The sequence below is a fragment of the Schistocerca serialis genome, chromosome 12 (genome assembly GCF_023864345.2).
Source record: "Schistocerca serialis cubense isolate TAMUIC-IGC-003099 chromosome 12, iqSchSeri2.2, whole genome shotgun sequence".
NCBI classification, from domain to species: domain Eukaryota; kingdom Metazoa; phylum Arthropoda; class Insecta; order Orthoptera; family Acrididae; genus Schistocerca; species Schistocerca serialis.
In genome coordinates this window covers 93,904,957-93,927,649 of record NC_064649.1, presented here as the reverse complement: position 1 = coordinate 93,927,649, position 22,693 = coordinate 93,904,957, and the positions used below count along the sequence as shown (strand labels likewise).

Genomic DNA, 22,693 nt, shown 5'->3' with positions numbered 1-22,693 from the left:
CCTGTCTCATAAATTCTGTTTATGACCTCAGTCAGTCTGGCTATTGAATTTATACTTAAGGCTTGCAGTGCCTCAGATGGTATTCTATCATAGTCTCATGCGAGATCTTACTAAAGCAGGGCAGATCTGGTCAGGTGAATATCGATTTTCTTTCAACACAGACTGTAGGTGCTCACACTTCATTGTGAGACAGTCCCTATGCTACACAACAGGTGCCTGGTGCACCAGAATTCTATAAGTGGCCATAATTTGTAAGGGGTGGTGGAGCTACACATCTGATAATACAGTTCTGTATATGTAGGCTTAGGGTAAACAGTACAAGACATCACGAATTCCTGGGCTTAGAGGGAAACTAGTGTTCAGTTGAAAAAACTGTCGGGCGCCTTACTGAGTCGACACATCACCCTTTGGGAAAAGGAAGCGAAGTCTTTCATTGCCAAGTTCGGGGTATTGTAAGAATAGTGGAATATCATGTTGACTTGTAACTGCACCAATTCCAGCACACAAACAAGCTATTAATGATTGTCACGTCAACAGCTTTTCCTCCATCATTTCTTGTCCATTTACATTTAGCCCTTCATAAAAGTGAGATGTAAAATAAAAAATTGAAGGGCTAAAAGTTTTACCAGGTGTACCAGTATGAAATGAGCATTTTTTTTTTTTTTTTTTTTTTTTTTTTTTTTTTTTTTTGTGAAAGTGAAACACTAATTTTGTATTGAAAAGTAAAAACATTTTATTCAAAGTACTGACCATTGATTTCTATACATCTTGACCACCTTTCTGTCTATTTGTGGACACCACACCAATAGAAATGTTGGTCTTTTGAAGCAAACCAATCGGACACCCAATTTTCGACTTCTTTATAGGAATTGAAGTGTTCCTCAGCCAACTCGTGTCCCATTGATGAAAACAAATGGTGGTCAGAAGGGGCCAAGTCTGGTGAATACGGCAGGTGGGGTAGCAGCTCCCGGCCAAGTGTTTTGATTGTACCCTGAACCAGTTTTGCTTTGTGTGCAGGTGCATTGTCGTATAAAAAAATTGCTTTACCATGTCTTCCGGCCCATTCTGGTCTTTTTTTGATCAATGCATAGTTCAAATTGATCATTTGTTGTCTGTAGTGATTAGTATTCAGTTTCACACCACACCTTTCTGATCCCACCAAACACAGAGCATTGCCTTCTTGCCAAATCGATCTGGTTTTGCAGTCGATGTTGATGGTTGTCCCGGATTAATCCATGATTTTCCCCGTTTAGGATTCTTAAAATAAATCCATTTTTCATTGGCAGTAACAATTCAATGCAAAATTGATTTTGTTTCATGACTTTGAAACAAAATTTGACAAACGGTTTTTCGGTTTTCCATCTGTCTTTCATTCAATTCATGTGGCACCCATTTTCCACACTTTTTGATCTTTCCCATAGCGTTCAAACAGTCAGAAATTGTTTGTTGTGCAACATTTAGCGTTGCTGCAATTTTCTTCTGACTCTTCATCCAATATTGCTTGCAATTCGGCGTCTTCGAACTTTTTTGGTGGTCTTCCACGGTCTTCATTTCTTGCATCAAAATCATTATTTCTGAACTGCTGAAACCATCTTTTGCATGTTGCTTCTGATAGAGCATGATCACCATATGCCTCGACAAGCATTCAATGCAACTCTGCAGCACTTTTTTTCAAATGAAAACAAAAAATTAATGCTTTCCACAAATCATCACTTTCTGGTACAAAATTCGACATTGTTAACACGATGAAAACATATGATGATGTTTGTTCCATGACTTAATGTATACTAAATATCTTTGACAGATGTCATAACAAACAAACAAAATTAAGGCTCGTTCACAACAAATGTTCCCTATCGACACATTTGAATCTTAATGCTCATTTCATACCGGTACACCTGGTAATTATCACCACAAGAAAAAAAACCATGGTAAGGTTAAGTTCTGTGTTTTGGCTCTAGAAGGACCACGGCGCCCGACTGCCCTGTGTGTCATTCCCTGCCAGTGCTCTCTCCAGCAGCAGTACAGTGAGGTATGTGGTTAGCGCGCTGCTCTCCTGGTCATTGTTGGGTTTCTTGACCTTGGAACTGCTACTGATCAGTCGAGTGGCTCCTCAATTGGCCTCATAAGGCTGAGTGCATTCTGTACCATCCTCCCACTGACAAAAACTCTCTGGCAGTACCGGTTATGAAGAACAAAATGGCAGTGCTTGTTCCTATGAAGAAGTGGGAATCACGAGAGAAGCCCTCACGGGAATCGGAACTCTTTTGGAGTAGGTGCGTGGGAGCAAGGGGTCCAGAGCCATGGCAGTGCTTCATCTTTTTCTGTGCTGTTATTTTTCTTTCTCATTGTATATTTTCTCTGACTTTCTCTGACAGATTTCCTGTTGACAACGTAGCTCACTCTTAGGATGTCGTTTCTGGCTCCTTCCACTTTGTTCCTTCATTTTACAACACATATTTTGATTATCGTGCTTTCAGTCCTCAGATCTCGGTTTGATATCCACCTTTCCAAATTTTTTACAGATTGTGCGAGCCATGTGGGGAAGATTGCCCACTATCTAACGTGATAGCCAATCAGTGTGGAGGTCGTCAGGTACCTGTGTATTAGTGACCGCCAGACCACGCAGGGGTCACACTGTCGAGGCTCAAGCTGTCATCTCCCTGCACTTAATGAGGAATAGGTGCCCGTCCGTTGGGCAGCACCTGGACCCCGGGCACTGGCTATCATGCCAGGTGGCAGTGGTGGAGAAGAACCCACGTTCAAAGTAGGGTGCCATTGTGGTGGATATTTGGCATCGCAGGACAACTGGCCGCTGTGAGGCACCAGCAATCTTTCCAGTATGGACAACAGTTTAGTGCTGATTGTTACTACCCTTGGATTGTTTCCTCCTTGGCTATGTCAGGAGGGGAACACTAATTCAAGGGATTTGCAGACAGTTATTCCCTCAGTTCCTGATTTGCACCCAAACAGATAGAACGTCTTCTCTCTCTACTAAACCAATCTTCTATTGAAAGTGTTTTTGGTGATCTCCCTTCTCTTATCAAATAGCAAAGTGGTTCCATCTTAAGGTGCCAAATCCTATTCAGTCTTAGGCATTAATCTCTTGTAAACAACTTGTTGGTGTACCTGCTATCATCACACCACCACAAGAACTTCAACACAGTACAAAGATTAATTTTTCATTGGGAACTGATGCTGTGGACAGATGAAGAACTTGGCAAACATTTGCAGATGTGAGGAATCCACTTCGTACATCGAGAGACAGCAGACAATGAGGTAGACACTGCCGCGTATCTCTTCATTTTAAAGGGGAATCTGATTCTAGAAGAGGTCAACTCATGTTACTGCTGCAATGTGACACCATATTTTAAAAGTAAGCACTTTGGGCATTTGTCTTCTGTGTTTAAATACAACCTGATTTGTGGAGAATGTTGCTGGCCACTTCACAAAAATTCTCCATGTGTTCTACAAACTGTCTGTCAACTATGGAAACAACCACCCTCCCCAACCCCGAAGTGTGTTAACCCATTCGGGGAACATAAAATCCGGGAACTGAAAGAGGTAGATCATCTCTCTTATTTTGAAGTTTGGAAAAAATATGATCATTTGTATCCAGTCACAGTGATAATGACCTTTGCACTGCTGTGACCAGGTCATCAACTGTACCTGACGTATTTATTGTCTCCACTTTGACACGTTGTGTTCGCACAAATAAACTTAACTGTGGGGGCAATAGGCCCTTGCCTCTGTCAGCTCCTCCAGCACCACCTTTGGGAACCGCTCCCTGCACCTCGCTGTAGCAGCAGCTTCCTCCTGTGGCATCTACTAGCGACAGGGCTTCCGCTTTGGAATGCTCTCACTGCAAATCCACAAAGCGGAGGCCTGACACCAATCACTGACTGAAGGAGCCACGGACCGTGGATCCGAGGCATGTTCACTCTTCCCATGTTCCTATACCTAGTGAGTAAGCCCTCACAGGAATTTTGCCCACCAAAAGTTGTTAAAGAGAAAAAGAAGAAATCTTAGGAGTAGGCTCCTGCAGTGATGCCGGGATTTGCTTGACCCCTCACGCCATTGAATTCTGAAAAAGTGTTCATTGTTGTTGTTCCACACCCAAAAACAGTGATCATAGTGCATGACCTATCCTCCCGGCCCCTTCACACCTAACCAGCTCACTTCAGTGTGCTGATCCAATGGAACTATAGTCGATATAATTGTTACCTGCTAGAATTCCAACTAGTGATTTCTTCTTGTTCTGCAATCTATGTTGCTCTCCAAGTAGCACACTTCATTGATGACCATTCCCTAACTCTTTGAGGCTACTGTGCAGTCTGTTGGAACCATACTGGTCCCAAAAGAACGTGTAGAGGGTTCTGTACATTGGTTTGCACAGTTGTCATCAGTGAGTGGATTCCTCTCCGTATCACATTGAAAGCTGTAGCAGTGTCGGTACAAGTGACGATCGTGATCACCACATTTGTAACACACATTTACTTCAAAGCAGGACATTTACTTACCTTGAGATAACCACCCTTCCCCCCCCACTCCCCCCCTCCCCCCCCCCCCCCTCTCTCTCTCTCTCTCTCTCTCTCTCTCTCTCTCTCTCTCTCTCTCTCTCTCTCTCTCTTGCCGTTTCTTCTATTATGCAATTTCAGTGTGCACAACCCCTATAAGGTATTACCAAGTCGTCTAGTGGGGGCCTTCTGATGGGCCAACTTCTTGTTGATCGTGATGTGTGTCTCCTCAATTATGAGATTCTTACCAAATTCAGTGCCACTTATGGGGATACATTTTTGGCTATTGACCTTACGTTCTCTTCCTCCAGTCTCGCCACTTCACTACAGTTAGTGTTACACGATAATCTTTGTGACAGTGACCACTTTCCAATGATCCTATCCCTTTCTTGTCACTGCCCAGTGGACCATTTATCATGTTGGGCTCTTAGAAGACCTAACTGTCGGTTATGTGCCTCTTCTGTCATATCACTTCCTCGCTGTCATATTTCATCAATGAGATGGTGGGAGGCATCTCTGACATGATCGCCTATGCTCTGGGAGCTGGTATTCCCCTTCATATCGAGTCCTCACCTGCTGACAGATGCCATAGTAGACTGAAGTTATTCCAACAGCTATCCAGGATCATTGAAGGTTCCTGCAACTTGTCAAGTGAGACCCTTCACAGACCATCCTCCTCACCTTTAAGCAGCTTTGTGCAAAGGCTAACTACCCAGTTAAACACAGTAAGTAGGAATGCTGATAGTTCTGCATCTCCTCCTTGGGAACTTACACATTTTCATGCCGGGTATAAGCCTAACTCCATAGTCTTCTGGGCCACCAGAGATCAACAGCTATTCTGCACCTCTTCTGTCAGGGTAATATTTGTACTGATTCTTAAGTTCTTGCTGGACGCCTTGCTACCCACTTTGTGGCAGTGTGTGCATCCTCTCCTTACCCAGCTATGGTTTGAAAGCGTAAATGACAATTGAAGACATCTCTCTATCCTTTAGTCTCCAGCAGGACAAATTATCTAATGAGCAATAATATTCATTGAGACTGGGTACACAATTGTGATGTATTATTTAAATGATTTAATCCTGTAACACACAATTTGGGTGAGGAGGGTGAGGTGTGGGAGGCTAGGGGTGGGAGAAGATGATGTGCTGGTGTGAGAGTGGGCAGGTGTGTGGTGGGGCACTACACCTGTAACTGTTAGGTACAGAATTGATTGGCTGTATTGGGGGGAAGAGGAGAGGCGAAGACATAGAGGAGGGGAAATGATTAGTAGGTGTGTTGGTGGAATGGGAGGCATGGATAGTGCTGGAGTGGGAGGAGGGAAGTGGGTGGGAAGGTTGAGGCGAAGAGGGTTGTGAGAATGAAAGATATGTTGTAGGGAGAGTTCCACCTGCACAGTTCAGAAGTGCTGATGTCGGTAGGAAGGACACAGATGGCACGGGTTTGAAGCAGTCATTGAAGTGAAGTACATCGTGTTGAGCTGCATGTGCAGCAACTGGGTGCTCCAGCTGTCTCTTATCCACAGTTTGACAGTAGCCACTTGTTTGGACAAACAGCTTGTTAGTTGTTGTGCCCATGTAGAAAGCAGCACGGTGGTTGCAGCACAGTTTGTAGATCACATGATTGCTTTCACAGATAGCACTGCTACTGATGGGATAGGAGATAACTGTAGCAGGACTGGAGTAGGTGGTGTGGTGGTGGTGGTGGTGGTGGTGGTGGTGGTGGGAGGAGGATGTATGAGACAGGTATTGATTGCATCTAGGTCTATTACAGGGATACGAGCTGTGAGGCAAGGGGTTGGGAGAGGGGATTACCCTGAGGGTCTCCAGTTGTCAGATATGTCTACCTCCAAACCCTGCTACAGCAAACCCATTCCTGAAATCCAACAGTAACTCCAGTCACTCCTAAAATCAGTAAGTCCATCCTCCACACTTCTACACTCTACATGCTTCCTAAATTCCATAAACCCAACCACACAGGACGCCCTTTTGGGGTCAGTTACTGTGCCCCACTGAGAGAATATCTGCTGTCATACATCAGCCCCTTCAGCCTATTACCAGTAAAAGACATCATCTGTTTCCTCCAGCGACTCTCCTCAGTAGCTGTTCCTTTACTACACGGTGCCTTGCTTGTCACTGTCAATGCCGCCTCCCTGTACAGTAACATCCCTGTTGCCCATGACCTTGTCACTATTGAACACCACCTTTCCCAACACCTGACAAACACTGGACCTTCAACCTCCTCCTTAGTCGCCATGACCAACTATATGCTCAGCCACAGTTACTGCTCCTTTGAAGGCATCACCTACAAACAAACCCGGTGTATGGCAATGGGCACCCGCATAGCATCATCCTGTGCGAATATACTCATGGGCCATTTAAAGGAATCCTTTCTAACCACCCAAAATCCCATACCTCTCACCTGGATCAGATTCATTGATGACATCATCGACATCTGGATCGAGGGTGAGGACGCCCTATCCACATTCCTCCAGAACCTCAATACCTTCTCGTTCGCTTCACCTGATCCTCCTCAACCCAACAAGCCACCTTCCTCAATGTTGACATCCATCTCAGGGATGGCTCCATCCACATCATACCAGCCTACCACTGACAGTATCTCTACTCCTCCCACCAGCAACTACTACAGTCCATTTACAGGCATCTCCTACCCAATTAAAGGCAGGCCTACCTGTAAAAGCAGTCATGTTATCTACAAACTAAACAGCAACCACTGTGCTGCTTTCTATGTGGGCATGACAAATAAAAACCAGCCTGTTAGCATGAATGACCACCACCAAACTGTGGACAACAGACAGCTGGATCATCCAATTGCTAAACATTCTGCCCAATACAGTGTGCTATATTTCAGTGACTGCTTCACAGTCTGTGGTATCTGGACCCTTCCTACAAACATCAGCGTTTCTGGACTGGGAAGGTAGGAACCCTGCGTGCTATGTATCCTACATTCTCATAGCTCTCCTGGCCTCAACCTTCACTAGCCCCATCCTCCACCCATTTATCCCCATCCCTGCTCCCACTCCAGTGCTATACAGTTTTCTATTCCACCAACACACCCACAAGCCTTTTTCCTCTTCTCTTGTTTTCTGCTCCCTCCACCTCCAAACCTCCTGTGACTGCACCTAGCTCCCTTACCATCTCACCACCACAGCCCTGCAGCTCCTACAAGCAGCACTACGCCCTCTCCATCACCATCCACTATCCCTCTCCCTCCTCACCCCCATGTCACCTTCTTACCCCCACCGCTCACATTGCTGTTCGTGTCAGGCGCAGTTGCAGTCTGGCCTCAGTCAGTGTCAGTGGTAATGTGTGAGTTGTGCTTGTGCGATGTGTATTGCTTTTGGCTGAAAACTTAAATGTATAACTGTCTTTTTATTGCGCCTCTCTGTGACTCAACTCTCCGCTATATGTTTTTGTAATGTTATGAAAAGGGTAGATTGGTTCTCACCATAAGGGTGACACACTGAGTTGCAGACAGACATAATGAAATGACTGTTACATATTAGCTCTTGGCCAAAGCCATCTTCAGAAAAAAGGCGCACACACACAAACACACACACACACACAAAAGCAAGCAAGCAAGCACACACACCTTACACCACACACAACTGCTGCACTCTGGCCACACTACAGTCTGGCTTGAGGTAGTGTGTGTGTGTGTGTGTGTGTGTGTGTGTGTGTGTGTGTGTGTGTGTGTGTGTAAAAACAGTCTTTTCATCGTGCCTGTCTGGTAGCAGTCTATCCTTTTTATAATATTGTTGATATTCCAACCTGAACTATACTTTTCATAATATTGTTATTATCCATTCTGAGATTTCCATTGTTTAGTACTTACTTTACCATGTTTATAACTACATAGGTGTCATTGTTATTTTTAGGTTTCAGTGATGCAAGTTGATTACAAATGGCAATGATGAATCAAACTTTGTTAAATATTTAGCATGGCGTATGTGAGCAGTTTGCTTATTTTTACAGTGACAAACAACATACACAGTATATGCAAATTATAAAAAAAATAATAATGTCAAAGAATTTAAAATTACTGTTGAGAGATAAAGATTATTATTGTTATTATTATTATTACCAGATTCTCCCAATAAATGGGAGACGTTAAGCAAATAACTCTGTCAACTTTTCTTTAGGTTCTAATTGTTGTTCCAGTAGGCTTTCATTTTTTTATGAGAAGGCTTGTTCATGTTCTTCCAGCCACCTTGGTCTGAGGTGTGTGTGTTTTGGATGCTCTAATTAACTCCACCTTTGCCTGCTTCATGTCTGAGGGTGTCTGTTTCTAAAATGTCGGTTGGTCTTACATTTGCATTTTTTAGGTCCTTTCGAATTTTGTTGACTCGAGGTGTTTAGATCTTGTGTGATGTTCCATAATCTATTATCCTTTCTTTCAGTCACTTTTCTGGTAGTCTGTTTAGATGACCAAAGAGTTACATTTGCCTTTTCTTAATACCAGTTTTGATGTCTGAACACTTTACTGTTGTTTGGAGTGATTGTAGCCCATAACCTTCTTAAGTATGTCTTGATCCTAAAATTTTCCTAATGATCATTCTGTTAAGCATCAGTGTTTCAGTCGTGTAGAGGACTGTTGGTTTAGTAATTTCTGTCTTGATGTGGATTTTTTTGTTGTAGAGGTTTTGGCCTAATCCTGATGCTTGTTTGACTTTTACTGTGAGATTTTTCAAGGCCTGTCAGTTTGATGAATTCTCCTGTGTATTTAAAGTATGGGAACCTGTTGATTCTACCTTTTTTGTCACACTCGCGATTTCTGTCTTTGAGCGTAAGACTGAGATTTGTAACCCTACTTTTTATGCACAATCTTTAAGTACCTTGAGCTATTTGACAGCTGTCTGTTCACCCTCTGTAAGTAGCGCCAGGTCTTCCACAAATGCAGGGTATGGTATGTAGAGGTCTTTTTTGGGAAAACCCTGTAGGATTGGCTCCCAAAACCAAAGTTTCATGGGTTCTTCCTCCCATTCTGACATAACATTTTCTAGGACAACGTTGAACAGAAAAGGAGCGAGTCCATCTCCTTTTGTCACTACTGTTTTCTTGTCAAAAGGTTCTGAGATTTCCACATAAATTTTACTTTAGATTTTGTTCCAGATAGAGTTGGCTTTATGAGGTCTCAGGTTTTGGGATCCAGTCCCTTCGCTTCTAAAATTTGAAATAGTGAAGGCCCATGTTAATTCTTCGTACGCCCTTTTGAAATCCAAACATGTACAAACTAGAGGTTTTTCTGTGAGGGCTCGCATTTTGAATATAATTTTGAGGTTAAAAATTTGTTCTGGGTATGATCTGTTGGGTCTGAAGCCTGTTTGATATTCTGCTAATTTTGGTTCTAATTGCTTCTGTGCTCTATTCAACTTGATAAGACAACTTTAAAAGATTTTGTAGGCAACTGATAAGAGAGAGATCCCTCTATAGTTGTTTATATCTGATTTGTGGCCTTTATTATGTAGCGGATAGATTAGAGAAATCTTCCAATCATAGAGTATTTTTTCAGTTTGCCAAATTGCCAAATGTTCTGGAATATTTGTGTACTTTCTTTGAGTTAGTTTGATCCTAAACTTGCATAAGTTGAGCTACAATTCTGTCCTCCCCTGATCTCTCTCTCTCTCTCTCTCTCTCTCTCTCTCTCTCTCTCTCTCTCTTTCTCTCTCTCTCTGTCTCTCTCTCTCTCTCTCTCTCTCTCTCTAAGTATGAGTAAACTTCTTATCACATTGGTGGGAACAAACTTTCTGTTGTGATTTCTGGATGTAATTATAGGAATCTCTCTTTGGGTTCTGGACAGTTTAAAAGCTGTGAAAAATATGTGGCTTGTTCCTGGCAGTTTTTTTATTTGTCAAGGTTAATTTATCACCTTGTTTCTGATAGCAGAGGTTCTGCTTTCTTTGATTTGATTTACAAAGGTCTTGTATAAATCACATGTGTTGTAAGTTTTGAAGTTGTCTTAAAATCTTGGATGTTTGTTTGCTAACTTTGAGGAATTTCTTCTATGTTTCTTCTGATTTGTTGCAATTGTAATTTTGAAATGCCTTTTTTCTTTCTTCTAGTGCACTCTCACATTCTTGAGTCCTGCAAGGGTGTTTTGGGTTATGTGAAGAAGGATCAGATCTTTCGTTGTTTGGCTGATTTTAGTTTGAAATTTGTCCCTATCTTCTGTAGGTTGTTCTCCTGACTTCTCTGTTATTGTAGAGCCTTGATTTTGTGTAAATCCAATTTTTGATTCACTGGTGTGTTTCTTTTTTTGGGAGGGGGCTTGAATTTAATTTTGCTTCTGATTAAATAATGATCCGAATCAATGTTTGCACCTCTGCATACTTGCAAATCATGAATTCCTTTTTGTAGTTGTATGACATTGCCACATGGTCAATCTGAAATTCTCCATATCTTTTTTTTTTTCCAAAGTGAGGTTGGCGCAATTTTTAGTTTGTTTCATTGACGTAACTCAGTTAAACTGTCATGTATGATTCTTATTGGTGAATTTGTCTGCAGTATAGTCTCTCACTGTCCTCTTGTATTTGTTTTCCCTGCCAGTTCGGGCACTAAAATCACAGAGTAGAATTTCACATCATCTTTTGGAATTTTGGCCCTCTCTGTTTAAAGTTCTTCCCAGAATCTTTCAGTTTGTATTGAAACTCTTGTTTCACTGTCCCCTTTAATTGGTGCATGTACATTAATAAAAGTGCAATTTCTGTTTGTGTGTTTAATTCTTAAGGTCATAAGTCAGTTGCTGATGGGTTTCACATCTCATACTGAATCCAAAATTTTTTCTTTACGATGAGCCAAATAGTGCCGCTCCTTTGCCAATTTTCTTGTTTGTTCCATTTTTGAAGATTTTGTGATTGTTGTAGTCTATTGTTGCTGAATCTGTGAAACATCTTTCTCGAAAGACGAGAATTTGGATTTTATGTTTCATGAGTTCTGTTGTGAGATTATTTAGTTTTCTTGCTCAATTGAGTGCCTGAATGTTGAGAGCGCCAATATAAGTGTGCGCTTTTTCATGGAAGTTTATCAGAGCACTCCAACTTGATCTCTTGTATAAGTCCAAGCTCTTGAGAATCCAAATGCTTGATTGCCACATCAGTGTGGGTGGATTGTCCACCTGAGGTAATTCTGCCTTCATTTGTATGAGTCATGTTTGCCTGTCATCAATTTTTTGACTTTTGCCAGTGGTGTAGAACCAGGGATTGTGAGTTCCTCAAGCGTGTTTACAGCCGCACCTCGTGGTGAACAGATGCTGACCATATGGCCACTTGCTCCAAGTCAGGCGCAGCATGGGTTTTGGTTGTTATTTTGGTCCATGGGTGGTATTTTATTTCCCACCTACCCTGCATATCTATCGGGCATTTGCATATCCACCACTTGGGGACGCACTAGATGGGGATTGACAAAACTCACACTTGTTGTTGCTGCTGTAATTATTGTTTATTATTAGATGAGCAATTGATTTTTTCTGCTTTTCCTGTACACTAACATCCTTCCATCTGCTGTTGTTATTTCATTCATTTTATTTATAGTCCATTTGCTGCAAAAAAAATTGTTTACCTCTTGTGCTTGCAGGTGTGATGGCGGTGAAGCGCCGCCTGAAGCGGCAGAGGGAGATGCAGCAAGCACTTGCAGAAGATGAGTCCTCGGAGTCTCCCACCACCACATCACCAGCTGAAAGCTCCCCCACCGAAAGCTCTCCTGCTACATCGACTCCAGACACACCACTATCACCTGATTTCCCTGTTTCTGATGAAACTGATGCCTGAATCTCTCTTCAGTTTATGGAATATGTTATAACTAGTAACTACAAGTTTGACAGGCCTATAGAAAATGAGAGAAAACCTAAAAATTCAGAATTGTTTTCTACACTTACACTTTTATTGTTGCTATCAATAAGCAATAGACAGGTGAGAATTGAGAGCTGAAACAGGGGGAAAGAAAAAAGTCTCAGTTCATACTGATAGTGTATGAAAGTGAGGCAGTTGCTGAACAAAGGCAAAATTTTACTAAGGTAAGAGAGATGTCGTAGAATGACATGCATTAGAAATTTTGTAAGTCTGTTTTCTCAAGCAGGTCTCTTATAACGTGTGCTTGTCAAGTGTCAGAACGCATATTTTTCACATGTGTTGAAACTTCCTGTTTCCTTTGTGAATTGATGATGCATTTCATGACTTGAAGAAACTCTGCAGTCACATAGCAAATTACGGCAATTTCTGGGGTGTGTGTTCTTGCTATGGACACTTTGCTTTCATCTTCCCTTCAGAAAAAATAAATAAAAATATTTTAATTTGTGTAAGATTTGCGATGTTGTAATTTTCCACATGCTTTAAAATGCTTGTGTTATGGGTGTTTCACTAGCCATTAAAAATCTTATTTTGGACAACAACAAAAAGTAGAGCATTAATCTACAGTAGTGGGTTGGTAATAATGAATTTGAAGAACATTATTTCTACCAGTCTGTCCTTTTAAAACAGTACTTTATTATGCACTACTAGCTAGTTTGTGGTGTTGCTCATTCTCAAACAAGTCGACAAACATCCACCACATACCAAATTGAAATGTAAGTCAGAATATAAAAACTTCTATGGCTGCATTGGTACTTGAACAGCAGTTGTTGTGTGGCTTGTATTTCATTCATAATCTTTTGGAATAAAATGAGAAACAGTGCTAGATGCGTATATTTAAACGTCAGATAACATGTTGGGCACATGGAAAGTAAAAAACTGTTTCTTGAAATTCCCCTCAGGTCAGTATAACATACAGGTTGCATTTTATGTAGTTATCATGAGTGAACTGGGTTAGAAGAAATGAAAATAAAAGCTATAGGCTATATCTGAAATGGACTACCTTTCTGGAAACATTATCTTAGAAGGGAGTGGAGGAAGACAAATCAACAGTTTAATCACAGAAAACAAATAACAAGGCCGGAAGGTTAACTAAAGCCTTAACTTTCAAACAAAGATATAATTTAGTGTTGAAATCCAAGGGATTAAGTCTGGCAGAAATTAAAGAACACCCCCCCCCCCCCTCCCATTTTTAAGCATTATTTCTTGATGTGTTGATATGATATAGGTTAACTTTCCAGAAAGAAACTACATTAATGCACAGATTGGATTGGTGATTATATTGAAGATTGTAAACAGGTCCAAGCAATATGGCACAGTCTTTCACACACTTGTTTTAATTTTGGAGGAGCAAGGTTTCAATTCTCATTTGACAATCCAAGTTAAGCTTCCAGTGGTTTTCCTAAATTGATTATTGTGAACGCTGTGATTTTCAGTATGAGAAGGCTGATGCTGCATCTCTAAACACCATATCAAATTCCAGAATACAAATTATGAGCTGCAGCCGGTTATAGATAAGAAATGTAACTCCAGAAGTATTTTACAATGAGCTAACAGGGATGGAAATATATAGAAAAAGGCATACATTAAAATTTTATGTGCATGAATAGCAGCCAGCGGTGCTGCATCCCATGGTCTTCTGGACCTGATCGCAGAGGTATTTTTAGTTCTTCATCACCCTTCACCCCAAGTCTTTCCCTTTTCATTGTCATGCCCTGGGGTCACCAAATTAGATGGAAAAAACATTTGCTCTTGTCCTAATTGATGGAACCGTTTTATCATTTCCTGAAAGTAATGTAGGAAAAAAATGTTCTACTGTTCTGTGTTTTCTTAGCTTTTCTATAATTTTTCAGTTACTGAAACTACTAAAAGCAGATAGTTCTTCTTGGTGTAGTTTCTAACCTTTGTTTTGAATATCATGTTCTTTAAATAAGATTGAGGCTGTCTGAAGTTACAGAATTTAGAAATTATGGTAGGTAGTGTTTTCTTTTATTCATATATATGAGGGTAAGTCATGAGTATCTACAGTCAATTTTTATAATTTATTACAAGAGTACAAAATTTTTATTGATATCATTTTTCAACATCATCATCCTGCTTTTCAGTGCACTTAGTCCATCATTGCACAAGCTTTGTGATACCCTCTGAAAAAAAGGTATTTGATTGCACAATAAGCCATGTATGCACTGTTTCTTTTGCCTGTTGACTGGAGCTGAATCGGTGGCCACTTAAATCATCTTTAAGAGGACCATTCATTTCAGAAATTTTTCACTTTCATTAGCATGATGGTGCCGACAGATTTTCATGTAGTTACACTTGTGCTCTTCATAGAGTTTTTTTTAACACCGATTTTGTGAAAGTTGGGCTCATTATGTACGATTTTGTGTGCTATAACTAATCTGTATATGGTTTGCCACATGATGAGCAGTCATTTGATGGGCTGATTCAATATTGGCATAGTTGTGGCTGTAGCTGGACAACTCACTCTTTCTTTGTCCTTCACACTCAACCAACCACTTTCGAACAAATCGTTGTCCCCATCTTATGCTGACAATCTTCTACGAATTGCCACTGCTGGTACACCTTCAGACCACAAAAAACGGAAGGAACGCTGTTCTTCTATGGTGCAAACAGAGCGTCACAGACTTCTTTATGTTGCAACAGTACAAAGCAGATGTAATGATGCTGTAACCTACCACAGGTGAAGGCGATGGTGCAGTGTAGTGGCTGGTGAGCACGCAAAGCCATAGAGGCAGCCTAAAGATAAATAGAGCAGAAGTGCAGATACTTACTGACTTAGCTTCATAGTTCAGCAAGTAAAACAAAGTACTACATACCCTGTGACACCAGTACTGATATTTTGACACACTGGACAGTTGTTATGAAAATAAAACTAATGTTTACATACAAGGTTCATACTAATAGTATGTGTACCATTGAATAATTAATGCTGCTACTGTACATTTGTCCATGTAAAACAGTATTTGGGGTTTGAAAAAACAAAGATTGTAAAATGCCACATGTCAGTAGCCTTTAGTATATGTGTTGTATAGCAACACATGATTTCATGTCAATTATCTGACTTAATCTGCAGCCAAAATCTTAGATTCCTACAAAAATTTCGTTCAGTTTTCTGCCTTTGCTTGATTACTTGATGATAAGAAGTGATAGGGTACTTTTTCATATCCTATTCCCTCCCTCTTATGCAACAACTGTAATAAAGAAAGTGGTTTGTTGTTCTTATAGTAGAATTTCAGTGAAAACTGGTACCATATTGGAGAGGAGAAATTCTTGTTATTTGTTGAACAGAAAGCAACAGGGTTTGTAGCACAGCAGGAGTGGGATGGAGGATAATAGTCGGCATCTTGTCTCTTGCATATCAAGTGTGTATCTATAAGGGTTTCAAAGTAAAGTAAAGATTGAAACCAGTTAAGGTCCTTTTGCAACATGTGCATATCTTAAGCACACGTTTTTGTGCAAATTCAAGGGGTTCATATTTTCTTGTACTTAATGTTGTTGGTATGTGTGAAATTTTTAAACAGAAATAAATGTTAATAATATGCTTATCTGTGATATCAGGACTGTTGCAATGTATTGCATAAACATACATAAAGCTTTGCAGCAAGTTGTGCAGATCTATGTATATATCTATTTATTTGCTAAGAACATTGAATTGTTCTTACAGAGACTTAACAGATGTTTGTGATTTAAAATATGTATGACTCCTTGTTCTATTTATTTTTGTTGCTGTGAAAATAAATGTTAGCCTAAATGACTTTACCTGGAAATACAGTGTATTTCAATATTTAGATTATAATAAATACCATCTCATGTGTAGGTTACATCAGCACATGCATTGCAAAACTTTTTGTGTTGAACCACAACCTTCTTACCAATTCCACTATAACCTCCCACTGCTTGCTGTTCTTGTTCAGCAGTTGCACTTGCATTGTAGGTAAATGAACATCACATTGTGCAATTGTTTTCTAACCTGTGACAGTATATACCTCTGTTCCCTGCACAGAGCTGTTGGATTTTAAAATTACTGATGTCTCCCACATCCACTGTGATTTATTCAGCACTTGGTGTTTAATGGAAAGAGGATTCAGAAAGTAAGTTCCATTTGAAATTTGATGTAATGCAATTGTATGCAGTAACACCAGTAATGGGCCTCTTATTGCACTACTGCTAGATTGTTAATAATAAATTACACTGCCACCTGGAATATGGCCAATCTGCAGTGCAGTGAAACTATTGTCTTTGGCCCTGCTTTCACTTCCATTAATGGTCAACTGCACCCAATTTCCTGTAAGTGCACAAATAAGTGGTAGTGAAGTGGCAAGCTACTAAAAATTACTTTAGCCAAGATTCATTGTTTGCAATTAACCGAGAATTTAACGTAACAAATTCTATCAACACTCTTCACTGTTAGCCCAAAGTGCTATTAACAGCGAAGTACTGCACCAGATATGCTTGAAACTATTAAAGTCAGTAGTCTGACTCGTGAGCCCACCCACTACACTATACATAACACTTCAGAATTTCTATGTTCTAAACACTGAGTTACAAGTAAATGTTGGTACTTGCAAAATTTTTAAATAGAAATTTTTTTTTAGTAATATACTTATTTGTGATATCAGGACAATTGGAATACATAGCAGAAACAGACACAAAGCTTTGCAGCATGTTGTGCAAACATATATATGTATATTTACTTGTTAAAATGTTGAATTATTCTTTCAAAGGCTGTGGTACGTTTTGTATAACAGTACTGACTTAATAGAAGTTTGTGATTTAAAATATGTATGACTCTTTGTTCCATTTACTAATGTTGCTGTGAAAATGAATGTTAGCCTGACCGATTTTACTTGGAATGACACCGGAACAGTGGCAAATGAAGTTCTGACTGTAGATGATCCAAGTCATGTCTGAACTATCAGCTGCAAGTAAATAGTGTCCTGACTATTTGTCAAACCACAGGTGAATTCAAATACTAACTGTGGCTAATTCACAAAAGTTCAAACACTCAACCAGCATCCACAACTGGAAATATTACAAATTCCTAGAAATGCACTCCAAAAATTGGCAAAGTCCACGAAACCACCAAAGAAAGTAGTTCGAACTGTGACTCAAACAAAACTATTTTCACAAATGCTGAAATCTTCAGCACATCATCCACTTCAAAAATATCCATTGTGTACTCTGTGCCTTGTATGGTTACCAAATACAAGCAGATCAGTAAAGCTTGTTTGACATGGAGTAAGATTTGTTGCAAGTTTACTTGACAACAAAAGTGACTGCTCCCAAGTAGGTGCCATTGCCCACTACAGTGGACCCTCGCTTAACCGAATTTCAAGACACTGAAATATAGCCAGTTTGGTTTAATGAAGTTTGAATTAGTAACATTATTATTTATTTATTTTTGTAGAAATACACAACTATTGAGTTACCTTTTTCTTTTGTTACGGGAACCAACAAATGAAGGCGCTCTATTTTCATGAACTCTAAGAAAAAGTATATCTTCACCATATTTGTACAACAGTATCTCTGGTATTTTTTGTAACTTTGGAAGTATATGTATATATTGTCAAATTCTTATTTTTTTTCCAAACTGTATAATTACATATATGTTGTGGAACAATACTGTACCTACTGAATTAGTGTATCATGTAATACAAAACACGATAATCTTAAGAAGCATTTGCATATACTGTTCTTTAGCACACCAATGAGAACACATTTTAGCTTACAGCATTCCTTACCCATTACACATTCTTGTCTCTAAATTATTTTTTTTAAATCATTAATTGTTGTTTGTCAGACCGTTAGTCATAAAATTACGGCACTTTCTCAAGATGCCACATCCAGTGGAGCTTGAAATCCCATGGAGACATCAGAAGTGGCAGCAGATCTCACGAGAGCAGCAACTGTAGCAGAGACTTCAGTGTGGGGTGACAAGTGTCATGTCGTCTTGTTCCTCCTCAAAAGATGACAGTAAAACATTACCATTCTCTTCTGTGTCTTCAGCAGAATTGATAACTGGCTCTTCAGCAACATGGATGTTGTCATCTGTCTGTGTACGTTCTTCCATATTCGCAGTATGAGAGTACACCAATCAGTAGTAAACCTGTATAAGAGCGATGTCAGAATCCAAAGTTGTATCCATGTTATGAATAAGTTCAGGTACTGGATCATATGTTTCCTCTTCAGTTTCAGAGGAGTTATCAGGCCTGCTTAAGAGTTAGTTATGGTGTCTGTCGTAAGTGGATCCCAAGTAGCAGACATGTTCTGAACCGCTTGCAATTCATTCCAATGTGCAACTGTTTCTTGTAGTTCAATTGCACTGACAGCAGCCTAAACAAGTCAGCACCTGCAGTTACACTTCTCATTGAGGTGATTATTCCTCAGTCCAATGACTGCAGACAGCTAGTGGTGTTACATAGCTGGTAAGTAGTAGTTACAGATCATTGAACTGATGTGCTGAGCAGTGGTCTGATTTTTGTATTTTCCAATCACTGTTGGTTTGTGCTTCTCAGAATCATTGAATTGCAACACAAGATCATTGTGTGTCTCTCCTTGCTGCATTTTGATTCGTGATTTTTTTTCACCACTGACATTTAACATTTTTTCAGGCAGGTTATAGAAAGTGCTAGTTTCATCTATATTAAACATCTCTTGGATGATACAAATGAGATATCTTGGATTTAAATTGTCATGACCACTCATTGGCATCTTCCTCATTTACTGCATGTGCCTCCCCACATACACTGACAGTACTATTTTTATGCCTTTCCTGAAAACACTGTTGCCAGCCCTCAGGAAACACACACAAATAAGTTCCCTTTTTCTGGGTGATTTCTTGAAGCATGTGGCCAGGCAATAGAATTTTCTGTTAGCGTATATGTTGGAACCATTCAAATATTAACTCCTCCACTACTTAGTGTTTGACTGGCCACATGATGTTATGAACAGCTTGCCACTTTTGTCTCTATTTTCTGTCTTGAACCTCTTACTGATGAAAGAATAGACTTCAGATTTATCACGGGATGCTAACACCCGGAGGTTGAAGATTAGCATAGCAGGGGAGGTACCCAACATCCCACCTGAGATGTTTCAGGTAGCTGCAAAGTAATCTCTAATGCAGTTCCAGGCTGTTGTGAATGCAGGTGGTTGTCACATCAAGCAACATTTGTAACGTGGAAGGTAAACATGGTACACAGTTAAAAAATGTTACCCTCTCACAAGGAAATTAAAATGTGTTCCTTTCAATAGTTTATTTATTATCTCTCTTCCACATGTCATTACAAAGATGTTTCCACAAAGTTTCATTGCTCTATGGTTACTTGTTTTTCATGGGCCCCTCTCCAGCAGCAAAGTTTAATTATAACCACCCTGTACTCATTCAGTTTAGGCGAAGAATAAGATATGGATTATGTGATTTTAGTTTGTAATAGAAGTTGTCTGAAATTCAGTTTAAGCAGTAAATGTTTTGAAGTAATTCGACAGGGACTGAACAGCTAGTATGGGTTAACTGAGTTTTCAGATATCTGATTTCGAAATAACAGAGGTCTACTGTATGCTGTTTGCGTGTAGGGAGGTTTACACATTTTTGGATGATAGCTCTGGTGCTAAATTCCTTGTAAGATTATCCAAATGCTACCTCTGCTGCCCATCACGACTCCTGTTCGCATCTGATTTTATGACCTGCATGTCAGGAGCACACCCCCAAATGTGAGGACACCAGGGAGGCACTCGAATGGAACTTGACTTCAAAAGTGCCTCTCAATTGTTGCACTTGTGTCCAGTGAAGTAAAAAAAGCATTATGGCTTTAATTTATGTGTGTAGGGAGGAGTTATGCTGAAGAAACTGCCAATTGTTACAACAAACATCTGCACCAGAAGCAGACATTTTGCCATCAAACAACTTGCTGCGGATCTTGCACCATGTGATAGCTTACGCAGGTAAACTAACCATCTCTGCTAGTCAACAGTTCAGCGCACAATAAAACAAATTTATGGTGAAACTTCCTCCCTCTGACACAGCATTTAACATGCTCCGAATGCTAGCATCGTGTGTGCTCTGATAATTTCAGCGGAAGTCCCATTCACTCCAAAATTTCACATTGCCGTACTTGTCCTTCACTGAACATTGTCTCGCTGCTACTCACAGGGGAAGTCCTAAGACATTGCCAACCCATTTCGCTCATATTGTACTTGAGAGGTCACTTGTGTACAATCTAAAATGAAAGACTTAAGATATTTTGGCTTCTCCTCCTCCCCCCCACCCCCCCCCCCCCCCCCCTCCTCCTCCTCACATACACGGTTTTTTGAGAAGACCACCCCTAAAGTTCATGTCTTAATTGGCTTGAAAATGACAGGATCAATAGATAATTGAAAACTGGGTATTTTTCATAATTATACATGGCATCTGAAAATGAGTATTTTCTGGTAATCAAGGATACTGCTTATGTACGCATAAATGCTGTTCAACAAAAGCAACGCTGATGTAGTGGTGGAGGCATCTAGCTGGGGAGGAGAAAACCTGTGTTCAAATCCCAAATGCTTTGTCCAGTTTGCTTTTTTTTCCCTGTATCAACATTGGTGGATATAGAAGAGTTAATCAATAAAGAATAGTAATGAGGAAAGCAAATAAATTTCTCAAACGACTTGGACTAGTAGAGAATTAAAATTTTAATACTGGTTACCTTACAACGACTCTGTCACACACTCTGCTACACGTCCTCACTTTCCTTCAAACAACTGCATTGATGGTAACTGCAATATCAACATCTGAAACAAATATACCTGCAGCATCAAGACGTCTCACGGTTGCAATCTTAATGCAACTACATTTTTCCTTCTAAAGATTTGGCTGAAAACAGACCTCATTTACATTTGAAAATACAGTATTTCTTTTTCATTAATTAATTTTAATTCATACCACACATACAATAGCATTGTCGCAAAAATTAGTGCTGAAAGTTGATCGTGAATTACGCTATGAATTATTGCATCCACATGGTTGTACAGTTCCTGCTGGATTTCAGGGAGCACACTGAAATTCTGAAATGTCAAATAAAGTTCTGCACCATGCCTCATCGTAAACAAGCATCGCATGGTTGACTGTCTGTAGTCCCTCCTGATGAATTCACAGCAGTATTATTCAGAATTGTTGAATATAAAAAGGCTTACAATTTTAGTCCTTCACTAATCCAAGTCATTTGAGAAATTTGCCTACCTTGTTATTATTCCTTACTGATTATTTTACTAACTCTTGTACCAATTACGTTACTGAAAAAAAAAAACACAAATAAAAAAAATACAAAATGTGTTTGAGAATCAAACATTGGTTCTCTGCTCACCTGTCGGGTACCTTGGTGGCTACCTTCTATACGTAAGTGCCAGTCACAACAGTTTCTTTCTGCGATTTATGGGACCCCATATACAGGGAGCGGCAGAACCGCCTAACCTTTTTTAAGGAGCAATAAAAGTAAATCTGGATGTATAGAGAAAAAATGTTTTTATTTTCTAAATTAGTACAATATACCATTTTACATTCATTTAGTTTTGAAAATGATGACCTCAAGATGGCTGCCGTTAGCATCAGTACATTATTGTATACAATCCCTGAAGTTTCGAGCAGCTCTTGCACACACATCGCGGGGTATGGCATTTACTTCGTCAGTAATCCGCTCTTGTAACTTTGGTAGGGCATGAGGGCGGCTTTTGAAAACTTTTTCCTTCAGATATCCCCAAAGAAAGTAGTCTCAAATGCTCAAATCTGCTGACCATGCAGGCCACCCAACATCATCTCTCAAAGAGACAAGACGGCCCAGAAACATTTTTCTCAAAACATCAAGTGAAATTAGAGCTGTGTGAGCAGTAGCTCCATCCTGTTGGAACCACATGTCCCCCAATCCATGTTCTTCCACAATTTTGTCCATTCTGGGTTGCAGGAAATTTTGCAACATTGAAAGATAACATGTTGAATTCACTGTCATGGTCATTCCTTCCTCAAAAATGTAAGGTCCTACCATGCCAAATTGTGATATGGCACACCACACTGTCACTTTAGGAGAATGTTGCGGACTTTCATCAATAATTCAGGTGTTATTTTCAGCCCAGTAGCGAAAGTTTTGGTTATTCACGCACCCACTAAGATGAAAATGTGCCTCGTCACTACTGAGGGAAGCTGCATTCTGAGGGATCTGAACAAGCATTTGCTCACACAAATTTTGACGGTAGGTGTAGTCTGCTGGGCGTAATTGTTGAACAATCATTATTTTGAAAGGATGGAACTTCAAATCGCTTTGGA

General features: G+C 40.0%; 1 protein-coding gene across 2 annotated transcripts in view; it reads left to right on the top strand.

Moving 5' to 3' along the window:
- LOC126428131 (uncharacterized) overlaps positions 1–13,566 on the top strand; it is a 35,854-nt gene extending 22,288 nt beyond the window's left edge. For both annotated transcript variants that reach the window (XM_050090034.1, XM_050090033.1), the window contains one exon: positions 12,107–13,566. In XM_050090034.1, coding sequence (XP_049945991.1) covers positions 12,107–12,300 — 194 coding nt within the window. In that variant the 3' untranslated portion in view covers positions 12,301–13,566. The remainder of the gene's footprint in view (positions 1–12,106) is intronic.
- The last annotated feature ends 9,127 nt before the right edge of the window (positions 13,567–22,693 follow it).